The sequence below is a fragment of the Peromyscus maniculatus genome, chromosome 6 (assembly GCF_049852395.1).
Source record: "Peromyscus maniculatus bairdii isolate BWxNUB_F1_BW_parent chromosome 6, HU_Pman_BW_mat_3.1, whole genome shotgun sequence".
NCBI lineage: Eukaryota > Metazoa > Chordata > Mammalia > Rodentia > Cricetidae > Peromyscus > Peromyscus maniculatus.
The window spans coordinates 81,619,584-81,633,269 of NC_134857.1; the positions used below are offsets into that span (position 1 = coordinate 81,619,584).

General features: G+C 50.1%; 1 protein-coding gene across 4 annotated transcripts in view; it reads left to right on the forward strand.

Moving 5' to 3' along the window:
* The first annotated feature begins 770 nt into the window (after positions 1-770).
* Positions 771-13,686, forward strand: part of Igsf3 (immunoglobulin superfamily member 3) — a 90,033-nt gene continuing 77,117 nt past the window's right edge. For 2 of the 4 annotated variants that reach the window (XM_076574722.1, XM_076574723.1), the window contains exons 1-2: positions 779-891; positions 1,510-2,188. In XM_076574722.1, coding sequence (XP_076430837.1) covers positions 2,146-2,188 — 43 coding nt within the window. In that variant the 5' untranslated portion in view covers positions 779-891; positions 1,510-2,145. Of the gene's footprint in view, positions 892-1,509; positions 2,189-6,164; positions 6,254-13,686 lie in introns of those variants that run through there. The other 2 variants (XM_076574724.1, XM_076574725.1) reach the window with 2 other exon arrangements.

A 13,686-nucleotide genomic window follows, 5' to 3' on the forward strand; every position in this document is an offset into this window, starting at 1 on the left:
CTGCCCTATCCCACCCCAACAACACAGGGTTGGGAGCCTTCCTCGATCCCATTTTCCAGTTATGTACGGCTCGTGTTAGTGACCCCAAGCAGTCAACAAGCTCCGCAAAGGGCAGTACAATCCGACTTGCTCCGTCTGTAATGAGTCATTTTAGCACTTAGTGTTTGTAATTGACTAATACGGAGGCACTTGCATGGAGAGCACTGTTATAAAATAATGACAGTTCATTTTTACTGAGTGCTTTTGACATATGAGGCATTCCGCTAAGTGCCTTACAAGTGTGGCGTGGACGTCTCACATAACCCTATTAAGCAGAGGTTATTTCCTTTTCGGAACAGATGAGCAAACTGAGGCACCGAGGCAAACGTGCTAAGGCCAACCGCTAAGAAGCGGAGGCATCTGGGCAAGAACCCAGATTGTTTTCGGGGTTGTTTTCCAGATTTTATACTAGAGTAAAACACAATGTGGGGGTTCACTATGAAAACAAATTCAAGTCTCCAGCAAAGCGCCTTGCTATTGTTTATCGGGCAATAGACGCGACACCAGGGCCTGGGCTTTGGGAAGGGGCCACGGTGCGCGAACCCGGGGTTAACTTTGCATCAGCTCATCCCAGGTGGTCCGCAGCTGCGCACGGGCGCAGCCGGGGAGCTCCGGGGCGGTGGGCGGGGCGTCGCGGGGGCGTGTCCCTGTGAGGCCACCGCCCTCGCCCCTGCTCGCCACGCCGGGAGCTGCGGGCCAGGCGGGAGCTGGAGGGCGGGGCCTGGGGCGGGGCGGGAGCGGGGCAGCCTGAGCCGCTGCGGGAGGCGAGGAGGAAGCTGCGCGTCCTGGGAGGCGTGCGGGACGCGTACTGGCGGACTATCGGCCGCTGGGTACGGCGGGACCCCGGGCGAGGTGAGCGCGGGCGGGCGCGGATCGGGGTCGGGGGCACGGGGAGCGTGGCGTGGGGGATCGGCGGCGTCCCGCCCCGGGCCCAAGCCCCTTCCTCCATTCGACCCGGCGCGCACGGGGCGGGCTCGGTCGACGGCGAGCGGAGCCCTTGGGCTCCCTTCTTCTCGGTGCCTTTTCTTTGCCAGCGTCTCAGAAGCAACCGCCGGGGAGGTAAAACAATAGCGGGCCACCTGGGACGCGGCGCGCCCCGGCTCCCACGGCCGGCGCCTCGAGTCGCGGCCCCGTGCCAGCCCCGTGGCGACCCGCGCTGCCGAGGGTGGGGCTGCCGCCCGCCGCGCCCCGCGCCCCGCGCCGTGGACCGCGACGGGAAAAGCCCGCGAGTGAAGAGGCATTTGGTGAAAGTGTTTTGAGAACAATCATAATTGCCTTGCTCTGGGCGGGGAAACTGAGGCGTAGGGCACGGAAGGTAAGACTTGGACAAGGTCAGGATGCACACACACACATGGGCTGCCCGAGCCAGGGAGGGGAGCCGGGTGGCTCGGCCAACCCGGCGCTTCGGCCTCTCTCGGTTTTGCGGTGGTTGTGTTGGCCTTGGATAAACGTCTGCTGTGTTTGTTTTAGAAATCTGCCGGCTTTTGTGGGACCGCTCCCGGGCTACCGAATGCCAGCTTACTTCGTGTGCATCTGGGAGGTTCTGGGGGCAGGTGACAGCACCGTGACCTATCACCATGGATGGAGATGGACTTTTTGATGAAGAAACCCAAAGTGTCTTCACCAGTCTGGGTGCTTTGACTGGCCCAGGTTTTGACAAAACCTGCCTGGTTCCCTCTGGGGGATCCGAATGAGAGATCTCAGACACCTTCACTGCGAAGCCAAGGACATTTCTGTATAATCAACGGATGAAAGGATTTTCTCAGACTCTCTTTCCTCCCATTTTCCTTGAGGATTAATCCACCAGAATCCACAGTTCCGGTGGAGACTGCGAGGCATACAATGTGGCAGAAGCCTAGAGCGCCTTCGGAATTGCTCTGGACCCTGCCTTTAGCGTAGAGGACTCTCTTGCCGCTCCCCTCCCCTGCCCCCAACTCTCTCCTCCTGTCTTTGACTGGTTCTCGTTTTTTTTTTCCCCCTGTGAAGTTCTGTTTCCAAACTGTTCCCCGGAGCTATAAGTGGATTGGCAGTAATGAGAGATTAGGCGGTGGGAGAAAGCCCAGTGCCCAGTGCAAAGTGTCCTCTTCCTGCTGCGGCGCCGCCGACATGAAGTGCTTTTTCCCAGTGTTGAGCTGGCTGGCTGTGCTGGGTAAGTGACTGCTTATCAGTTCTACTGGCCGTGAAAGTTAAACCTGCTCTCATTGCTAATTTCCTTGTGGTTCTCTCCCATCCACACTGGGCTTTGGGGGGGGGACGGAACGGGGTAGCCAGAGTGTGACCGTGGATTCAAGAGGGTCCATTGGTGGAATACGGGTTGTCTTAAGGCAGGTGTGTTGACTGCCCTGGGCCTTTGGGTGAAGCCCCTGCGGCTGAGGGATGGTGTGTGGGTTGATGCTTCCAAGGTTTTCACTTTCGTGTTGGGGCTGCAGGTTCCAGGGAAGTTACAACATCATTCTCACTCTGTTGGGAAAGGTGGTTTGATGGATGACTGAATGACGGTGCCTTTTCTTACTGTTGTTTTTGGAGGGGGAAGTGGGAGTGGGTGGGCCGGGGGGCTGAAGGGAGGCTTTGTCTTGCCTAAGAAGTCTGTAGGCTAAATGTGTTTGAAGACACTAACTAGTCTTGTGTCTCCGCGCCAACGCAGCCCAGTTCATGGCCCCTGTGGGAGGTGAGGCTGGAGATACTGGGGCTTGCCTGGCAAGGGGTGTGTTAGGATGATTGGTTTTCATACCCTCAGAGACAAGTCTGAAGGCTCAGGAGGAGGAAGAAACTGTGGTCTCAGAAGTGGGGCCCTTGACCCTCTCCAGGCTTCCGTCTCCAGTGTAGATCCCCAGCCCCTGTCCATTCTTGTTATGCCATGGAGGGCGTCTCCACCTAGTATCTTCCAATGCTTCGGTTTATATTAAACTTGATATCCAGCACCCGGTGCATTCTCTCACGGGATCTCCTCAGACCTCAAGAATGGACACACCCCCTACCTCCTCTGTGTGACTCTGTCCTCTGCATTCTGAGAAGTTATGGCTGCTGGCCATTTGCTTCTCTATTCTAGGTGTCTTGCACTTAGGAATTTATCCCTGGAGATTGTCAGTGAATTATCTGCACCCTTACGAAAGTTGACAGGGGTGTGGATTGGGGATGGACTTTGGAGTTAAGAGACTTGAATTCCGATTTCAGCCTCATCTTGATTGACATCCGAATCTCAATAAAACACCCAAAGTCTGCAATTAAGGCATGTAAGATGTCCTAAAAAATCTTGACTGCCTTGAAATGTGTTTGAAACTCATAATCAGTGTGTTCATTCGGTGGTGCTCAAACTTGGGTACAGGCTGATGTCTTTAAGGCATCTTTTTTTTTTTAAAAAAAAAATCTTGATAGTCGGGTAACCACTTCAGACCAGTGATACCAAATTCTCTGGAGTGGGAATGGAGTCTTTGGCTGAGCTGGGGAATTAGTGTGTGAGTATATTAGTGTCAGCCCTTTCCTGCCCAATGCACATGTGCACAGGCATGCACACCCCTGTCTGTCTGAGAGTTTAGTCAGTTGACCCTGTTGTTGGGATACAGGGTCCCCATGTCTCCTGTGTGCTCAGGTAAAGGAAAGCAGGTAGGTAGGCTTCCCTTGGCTGGTCTCTTAGACTGCATTTATATGTGTTGTACAGTATTGGTCCTTGTGTCTCAGCTTGAATCAGCAGCTAGTGATTCATCGAGATTGGAAAGAACACAAACAGAGGCTGCCCCCCCCCCCTCCGGCCCAGGCTTGGGTGTGTGGCTGAGGGGGTGGGTGGGGCCCGGGCCCAGGGCAGAAGGAGCCACCAATGGGAAAACAGGGAACTATGACATTTGCGCCCTTTCTTTCTGTTTGGCTGTTGAAGAAATGTGAGGCTGCCTGCTGGTCTCCCTGCTGTTCGCTCTCTAGGTCCCTCTGTGGAGGGGAGCTGGGACCCTGGCACCCACTGAGTGCTGTCATCCTCCCTCACCCTCACCCTCGTGTGCAAAGAGGGGCCCTGGAGGAAGCTGTGGCTGTAAAGGGCTCCTGGGGTGGAAGGCCAGATGTGTGTGACTGGAGATGTTTGGAACTGTGGACAGGCACACTAGTGCCCGCCCCATTCCGAGCCCCTCTGGGGGACTGGCATCCTCTTTGCCTGTCACCTGATAGCTGACAGTGTGGCCAGGGAGGCCTGCCTCCTACCAGTCTTCACCTGGGAGAAGCACAGGGTGTCTGGGGAGGGAAGAAACCACACTTCAGTCTTGGTTCCTGCTGGCCGCTGGTGTGGTCTGACTCATGTCAGCATTCCTGCTGTGTGATGTGAATCAATGCGTACTGCGACTCCAACACAGTCAAGAATCTGGAGGTGTTGAGCCCGTGCGTGCGGGTTGCACACTGAGAATACAGTTGTATGAAAGTTGAGTCAGGTTAAGTGCTCGAAAGTGGGACTGATAGAGGAACCATCCTCCAGACGTGGCAGTTTGAGCTAGGAAACCCTGCGACCTTCTGTGATGGGCACTGCAGGGTGAATCTGTGAGATGTGTGTGACCCTTACTTAGGCCTGCACATTTCTGCTCCCTTCCTTTGCCAGTGTGTGGAGTTTGGTTCAGGGTCCTCTTTTATTGCCTGTCTAGGACACTGATCATGCAAGTCTCTGTCCTTGTCCTCCCGACTGCCCACTCTCCTGTCCTTCGGCTGTCCTAGGTGGCTCTTCAGTGTGTAGCCAGAGGCTGCTACCACCTCTTGTTTCCATTCCAAAGGCATCTTAGGCCTGGGCTGGTGAACAGCAGAATCTCCACTGACAGGAATGGATGGAGTCAGCGGGGCAGGAGAGAGAGAGAGAGAGAGAGAGAGAGAGAGAGAGAGAGAGAGAGAGAGAGAGAGAGAGAGAGAGAGAGAGAGAGAGATATCAAGGCTCATCTGAGTGTGAGGAAGAGGGAATGGGGCGGGAGAGATGGGGTGGCTGGCACCGTGTCTGTGCCTGGGCACAGTCTGGGTGAGTAAAGGCGACATGAAAAGCTGGCAGTGGAATACGTAAGAGAAGAAAAGTAGGGGTTGTGTCTTCTTAAACAAGAAGAGACCACTCTGGAAAGATGCCTGTAGGCTGTAGATACAGAAAGCACACTTCAGTTTTGTGTACCATGAAGACGTAGACCTCCCAGACCAGTGTGGATGTTGCAAACAAGATGAAATAGCTTTGGGAGTGTTAGCAGTGAGAAACGTGGGAGATGAGCCACCCCTGGACCAACACAGAACATCCGGATGGTGTGCGGGCATTTGTGTTCTCCAGTGTACCCATACATTGGTTATAGGGTTTGGGAAGCCTTGTGTGTGAACAGGATGGGATGAAGTTATTACTTCCTTCCAGTTGTTACGGAGAGGCCAGAGGGTGCTTCCAAAAGAGATGGAAGGAAACTTTGATGTACTGATTGGCGTGAACTCAGAGGCATGGCGATCAAAGGCAGAAGAGAAGGAGGGAGCAGATGACAGAGCAGGGGGCTTACATCATTCAGGGGAGGGGCCTAAAGCAGGGATGGGCTTCGTGATGGATGGACGAGCCAGCACGACTGCCCTCACACTGTTGAAAGGATGGTATACTTCGCTTCAAAGACCATCCCATGAAGGTGCTGGAGAAAGACTCTTGTCAGGAGGACTGGACTGGCCAGGATGCCCCGTGTAGTAGCCTGCCTTCCATCATTATAACAAAATACCAGGCATAACTAACCTAGAAAAGGTTCCTTTGAGCCTTACAGCTTTAGGGATTGGCTCTGCTGCTTTGGGGCAGAGAGGGCATCCTGGTGGCGGAGCAGTGGTGGTGGTGGGGCAGGCAGGACCACTCACCTCATGGCCGAGGATGAAAAAGGAGGAGAAGGAACTGGGTTGTACTGTGCTTTTAAAGGGCATGCTCTCAGGGACCCGAAGACTTCCCACCAGGCCCTACCTCTGAAAGTTGTCTTCTTTGTCTTCCCAATACCGCCACCCCGTGCGTGGTCCAAACCTTTGGGTGTATGGGGGTATTTAAGATCCAGACAGTGGCGTCTTTATACTGTAGAAATGATTTGAGTCACCTCTCTGTACCCAGGGCTGTGTTCTGCCTCTTTTGCTATACTGTCCATTGTAGCAGGGCTACAGTTATTACCATAGCAACGGTAATACCAGCTCTTTAAACTCCAGTCCTTATTGTGAACCAAGCCTATGGTTCAGTCCTCAAGACAACCTTAGGCAACAGGTACCTTACATTTCCATCCTTTTATAGACCAGGATGTTGAATTCCAAGGAGATTAAGTAATTTGCCTAAAATGGATTGCTGGCCAGATTAATGCATTGCATGGTATTTGGGCCCCAGTGTCCTGCAGGCTTGCTTCCTGTGCATGGCCTTTACTCTCAATATTAGCTCAGGGTCCAATATGGCCATCTGGCTCCAGCCATCAGGAGGGAAGAAAGGATTAATGAAGGATTCATGATGAATCTTGTATGTTAAGGATGCTTACCGGAAGGTATGCACATTTCTTCTGTTTATAGTCTCATTGCCTTGAACTTAGGCATAATGGCCATACTTAACTGCAAGAAAGACTGGGAAGTATGCTTATCCCAAGTGCCACGGCCATGCTTAAAACCTGGGGCTGTATTGCTTTAAGCAGAGTGCAGGTTTTGGTGGACAAATACCGGCTTCTGCCATAGCCACAAACTTATAAGTGGCCGAGTATAGTACTGAAGCCAGGACTGTCAGTTCCAAATCTGGGGTTCTTTTTATCAAACAGGCCATCCCTTCTGAGAGTGAGGCCCAGACTCTGGCCAATAAGGAGCCTTACTGGGAAAGACATGAGCTAGACGAACCAACAGTTGTTGCCGAGGAAGCAACATAAGCCAGCATATAATTACAAAGAACATGTGTGGCGTTCGCAGTGAATACTGTATTTATAGGGTGTTACGCGCCAACATTTCCCATAGTGTGGCCTTCAGTATAAAGAACTTAAGGATGGTCTCTATGTGAGCCCCAGAACTGTCTTGTGCCTGCCACCAAGCAAGTAGGAGTTCAGTTAATTTTTGGTGAGTGGGTTCAAAGATAAATAGACATACTTTGGTTTGGTTTACTTGGCAATGCTGGCAATGGATCCCAGGACCCACGGCACCCTAGGTATGTTGGTTACCATTGAGTTATGTTCCTAGCCCTCACAAAGTAAATACTATTTTCCTGTGGGCTGCCATGCTCCAACTGGGGGTGAAGAATTAACTTTGCTCTAGAATATCAGTTCTCAACCTGTGGGTCAAGATCCCCTTTGGGGGGTCGCATATAAGATATCTTGCATATCAGATATTTGCACTATGGTTCATCATACTAGCAAAATTACAGTTATGAATTAGCAATGAAGATAATTTTATGGTGGGGGTCACCACAACATGAGGAACTGTAGTAAAAGGTCGCAGCATTAGGAAGGTGGAGAACCACTGCTCTAGAAGGAGCTGGAAGTTGCCAGGGTCTGGTTTTGAACCCAGCGTTTCTGATGGTGGCACTCAGGCCTTCATTCTACCAAACAGGGGTTCTGGGTCTTTTGTGTTTCCTTTTGGCAGTCTGGTGAACCTAAGCATAGCATTTAAAAGTATATAAATACCCCCTCCCCAAAGAAAATCGATTATATTGAAATAGAGCTATCAGAATATTCAAAAAGAATGATGTGATAGCGTAGCATTCCTCTTTAATAGCACATTAAACTAACAGCTCCTCACATGGAACCTAATAAGCGTTAGTGTTGGGATAGTGATGAGAGTTTGGTATTTTGAGGATGTGTTGATTTCATTGATAAAAGTGTGTGATTTCTGCTTCGAGAATCGCTGATTCTACAAACATTACTGGAGGAATCAAAGGGATTGTTAAGGTTCACTTAGAGGTGAGTGAGAATAAAGATGCCATTCCTCACTTTCAGGTTTACATACCTCCTGAATTCCCCCCACAGACTGGCAGGGTTCAAAAGCCAGCCCCAAAACTTGTGGTGGTTGGCGGAAGAAACGGGAATACTCTAATTCTTAAATGTTGGCTTTTCAATGTAAGGAAATTTAGCTCACCTGTGTATGAATGCCTCCTTGATTTTCAAAGCCTCTAATGAAGTGTCTTTCCCAGTGTTTAGAATGGGCAGGGTGTGGAGGGGTGGGCAGGAGCCAGCAGTTATAATGATGGGACATGGGGGTGGCTTTTTAGGGGCTGAAGAAATGACTCAGTGGCCGGAAGTTGAAGTGGAAGCTTCCGGTTTAGGTTGGATGGTGCTGGAAAGAGGATGGCTGTAGAGTGTAATGAATTGAAGTTTGGACTTAGAATCCAGAGCTGGGTCTGCTGTCATTGAGCTAGGAGCCTGAGACTGGCCGAAAGGGCTCCAGGGGAGAACCGCGGTGCCTCCTGGCGGGGGGTGCCATTCTTCCGCTCACATTTTTAGCTTCCTTTGGGAGTTCCTCATTTGCCACAGCAGACACCTGTTTTCTTTTCAACTTCCCAGTGAAGTGAAGCATGGCTCTTCCTTATAAAACGTTGATTTTTCAATTTAAGAAAATTTAGGACACCTGTGCGTGAATGCCCCCCTGATTTTCAAAGAAATGAGCAGTTACATAAAAATCAAGGTTGTAGTTGTCGAAAATCACATGTTGCCAAATTCCCTCTCGAAGAACCCTTTATTAAATGACTAATTGTGGCCACAGAGGCAGGTACTCAACAAAGGCCTTAGCCGCGGACCTCCCTTAACCCCAGAGTGGAGTTTGTTTTTCCTTTCTCAACTCCGCCTTCAGAGGGCAAGTCTCACATGCTGGAGGTGTATTCTCCACTTCACTTTTCCAGCAATGGTCCACCCAGTCTCTACATTTTCTTTCCATCTATAATTATAGTAGCAGGGGAGAATGATGAGCCTGGGGCCCTGCAAGATCCTAAACTGAAGATTGAATTATATTAACTCTCCCCGGCTGGAAGGTGGTCAGATGCATTTGAAAAGGCTTTATAATAAGGCTTTATACTAATGAGAGCTCGGGCGAAGATTCAGCCCCGCCCTTTAATTACGTTCACCGGATAGAGTCTTCTCCACCATCCAGGGGAAGCTTTGCAGCGTACACCTAGGCCTCTAGGACAGCGGTTCTCAACCTGTGGGTCGCGACGCTCTGGGGTGGCTGATCAATCCTTTCATGGGGCTGCATATCCGATATCCTGCACAGCAGGTATTTACATGACGGCTCATAACAGTAGCAAAATTAGAGTGAGGAAGTAGCAATGAAATAATTTTATGGTGTGTGTGTGTGTGGGGTGGGGGTCACCACAGCACGAGGAACTGTATTGACGGGCCCCAGCATTAGGAGGATTGCAAACCACTGCCCTAGGACATGATATCTAAGGCCACCAGAGAAACAAAAGGTAAATTGATTGGCAGATAGGCTGGCCAGCACTGACATCATGCACTCTTAGAGGAGGGGCGTCTATTGTTGGGGGTCGGGGAGAGCAAGAGCAGCAAAGAAAGAGACTTCAGGTGAGGGAGATGCTGGAGAAGCTGGTCACTGGTCCATCTGGAAGTGCTTTCGGGAGCAGCCCAAATTCTAGACATTTTTCTAAGGACCAGGGGAATGGCATTTTTGGCAGGATTGTGGGAACTTCTAGGAGGGCGGGGAAGGTTGTCAGTGAGCCAGGTCCTCCTGGTGCTGGTTGGTAAGAATTGGAGCAGACAGTTGGTATGAAAACTGGGTTTTGGGGTCAGAGACAGATGGCGGAGAAAATTGTCAGTGGGAATCCTGGAGGATCCCTGGGGAAGTGGTCATGGACCTGGAGGATCCTGGGGAAGTGGTCATCGACCTGGATGATCCCTGGGGAAGTGGTCATCGAGCTGGAGGATCACTGGGGAGTGGTCATCGACCTGGAGGATCCCTGGGGAGTGGTCATCGACCTGGAGGATCCCTGGGGAGTGGTCATCGAGCTGGAGGATCACTGGAGAAGTGGTCATCAAGCTGGAGGATCACTGGGGAGTGGTCATCGACCTGGAGGATCCCTGGGGAAGTGGCCATCGACCTGGAGGATCCCTGGGAAGTGGCCATCGACCCGGAGGATCCCTGGGAAGTGGTCATCGACCCGGAGGATCCCTGGGGAGTGGCCATCGACCTGGAGGATCCCTGGGGAGTGGCCATCGACCTGGAGGATCCCTGGGGAAGTGGTCATCCAGCCCCCAGGTTGTCATCCGAAGGATCCCAGAGGTAGAAGGGAAGGCACATGCCTGCTCTTGAACAGACCAAGTTTTCAGTTCTTGGTGTTTATCACCTGATAATCAGAGCAGAAGCAGTAGAGTTGGGAATTGAAGAAGTCAGTGTTCTCCCCTCCCCCACCTGCTGGTGCTTATCGTTCTCTTTATTGAAAATGAAACCCAAACTGATGCTGGTCATGTGTTCCTTCTGGTGATTCTCTGATGCTGTTTGCCCAGGCTCTCCTTAAGTTGGTGTTAGTTTTGCATACAAATCAGTTTTTGCCCGTGGCACCATTGTCTGGTACTCAAGAGTGTTGTCTGCTGCCGCCCCTTGCTTGGTACCCACCCCTTGCTTGGTGACCGCTGCTCTCTGCAGGGCCTGGGTCTAGAGGCAGGCTTCCGACCTCTCGAGGACCTGTTCTGTCGTTCCTTCGTCCCCAAGAGCTGCCCATTTTCAAATCTTTTTCTCAGAGATGTCGACTATTAAGTAATAGTTAGTGTGCCTTTCCTATGTGATAATCAGTATGGTAGCTCACTTTCATACCGTCCTGCTGTCAGGGTTGGGCTGTGGGTTGCAAAGATGGCCGAAGTCCACACACACACACACACACACACACACACACACACACACACACACACACACACCTGTGTACTGGAGCGTTGGCACCTTGGCCCTGGACTGCGATTGGCCACACTCTCAAGTGTTTCAAAATCTCCAAGGTGGCCAGCTTCCTGACCACAAGTGGCGGCGTGAGGCCTCTGGGACCTTGGGTAACTCGGTGGTGTGCGTCCTTATTTACATTACTAACCTTGGCCGACTTAGCCAGGAAGCACTTTCAGTGGAGGGAAGAGGAGCTTGGAGCTGAGCTCTCACTGGGCGCTGCAGGTCAGGCTGCCCCGCCCCGGGGACTCTTACTGTTTGCTAAAGGACTTCTAGAGAATGTACACATTGTGTAATCAAAACACGGAGTCAGACTCCATAAATATGTGTATTATGTCAGTCCAAAGAGGAAGCCAAGAGAGAAAGGGGAAAAAGACTTCCAGAGAATGAGATGTCACAATCTCTTAGGTAGGACTCACCTACAGGAAATGTAGAGTTTTGTTTTTTTAATTTTTTTTTTTTTTAAAAACAGAGCATTTGGTTTGAATTAAGCCATAATTTAAAACAGTTAAATAGAATGCTGTAGGCTAGAGTATTGTATAGCAGTAAGAGATCAGATACTGGTTTTAATTTAGATGATAGCGGATATTTACTGTATTATTTTTTGATTTTGAGGCTTTTGTTTTTTGGCAGAGGTAACAAGAGAACGTAACTCTGTTGTAAGAAATATAGGAAATAGGGGTTGGGGGAGGGCCCAGTGGTATAGTGTTTGCTTTACCTGTGAAGGTGGCTGAGTGTCTTTTTTTTTTTTTTTTTTCGAGACATGGTTTCTCTGTGTAGTTTTGGTGCCTTCCAGGATCTCGCTCTATAGACCAGGCTGGCCTCGAACTCACAGAAATCCGCCTGGCTCTGCCTCCCGAGTGCTGGGATTAAAGGCGTGCGCCACCACTGCTGGCAGAGTGTCATTCTTAACACTGAAAAAAAGAGAAAAAAGAAAAACAGAAATTAAAACGTGCACATTCCTGTCTTTGTCCCACACCCCTTATTGGATTTGATATATCTTTCTTATGATTAGTATATAGTCTCTCAGACACTTCTGCATGTATACTCAAATGCACATTTTTCTGACATAAATGGAAGCATACAGAACATTCTGTTCCACAACATGATTTTAAAGGGGTGATTTACCTCACTTCTTTTTTTCCAGGCTTAATTTTATAGTCATATCAGAACTGATTTGCTTATTTTATAGCTAGCTGAGGCTGTAATTTGTAAAGTCACCGGGGAATCGTGAACTCACTCAGTAGCTATACAACAGAATAATTCCGTCTCCCCATCATCAGGCAACCAAGAGTCATAATAAAAACACTGGCCTTAAATGTTAGTGTAGTTAATGAGGATAATCGACTTGTTTATCCTGGATATTTTCTCTGAAAAGCACATAAATTTGACAAATTAAGCATGTTCATGTTTTACTGACCAGTTTGTCATAATGTTGAAATTCTGTCAGATTAAAACGAAACCCACTGAGGATTTGTTAAGGAGACAGCCATAAACACTGGGGTTTGCGTCTGACTCAATCCAACATTCTTGTTTGTTCTCGTGCTGGAAAAGAACTGAGTTTTCCATTTTCACATGACTCCCCCAAACCACAGTGGAGGAACTAGCCTCCAAGTTCCCTGGCAGCAGCCCCCTCCCCGCTTGCGATTTCCACCCCAGGAAGAGAACCTTCCCCTGCTGCCTACAGCGCACCTCCTGAGGAGAGATACTCTCAAGATGGGTTACTTCTCAGGCTCACCGGTGTGGCTTTGCAGAGCCTGGTTCACCTTGTAAAAATGGCTGCTATTCTGGAGCGATGGCTGTTGAATTCACATGTGGTAGGTAGGAGACTCTTAAACTGAGTCTGACCCATCACCCTTCCGGAGACCACCAGAGCAGCCCTCCTCTGTCAGAATCTACTTTAAGACTTCCCGAAACCTTTTAGCCATTCACCCAGTAAATATTTGAGTGTCTACTCCAAGTCTTCATTGTTCTGTTATCTCAAACGCCTCGGAGTTGAAGGTGAACGCTGTGAGGAACACTCACCTGATAAGTATTTTTAATCTTTCATAAATAGGGGGATTGATTAAAAACGCTCTGGTACAAAGGGTCTCTCTCTCTCTCTCTCTCTCTCTCTCTCTCTCTCTCTCTCTCTCTTTTCTCTCTTTCCACCTCTCTCCCTCCTCTTCTCCCTCCCTCCTCTGTCCCTAAGGTAAGTCTCTTTTCTGGTTGTCACTTTGACATCCTTTCTCTCTTTTTCCTTCCCTCGGTTCTTTAATGGCCATGGATCACTAATACCCAGGGCAGCCCATGGCAGCGGGCCTCTAGGGGAAGGATTTAGAATATTGCTGATGTGAGGAGATGGAAGTAATTGATGGTATAGGAGAAATTCTTTCTATTGAAAATAGGCAAGTATCCTGAGCGCTGGATATGTGGATTCTTGCCATTGACTGCTGGGATGCTGTCTGCATACAGGGATTGACTGTTATTGACTGTTGGGGATTCTGTCTGGATATGGGGACCAACTGTTGTTATTGACTATTGGGGATACTGTCTTTCTTGGGGAATTGGGAGCTTCATCCGTGCCTCTGAATTTCTAGGGAACTAGAATAAAAGAGAAATAGAAAAAGGGCACACTTCTCATCAGATAGGAGACGACGTCCAGGCCAGGCTCTCTCCTTGTATTGCAGTCTCGGTGGGAAGGTTGATTGGTCTTCTTCACCTTCCATGTGTCCCCTGTCTCCTGCGGTGTGACTTCTGTCTAGGAGTCCTGTAGCCCAGGCCACACCACTGCGGGGGGCCCTTACTTACTAGGCATCC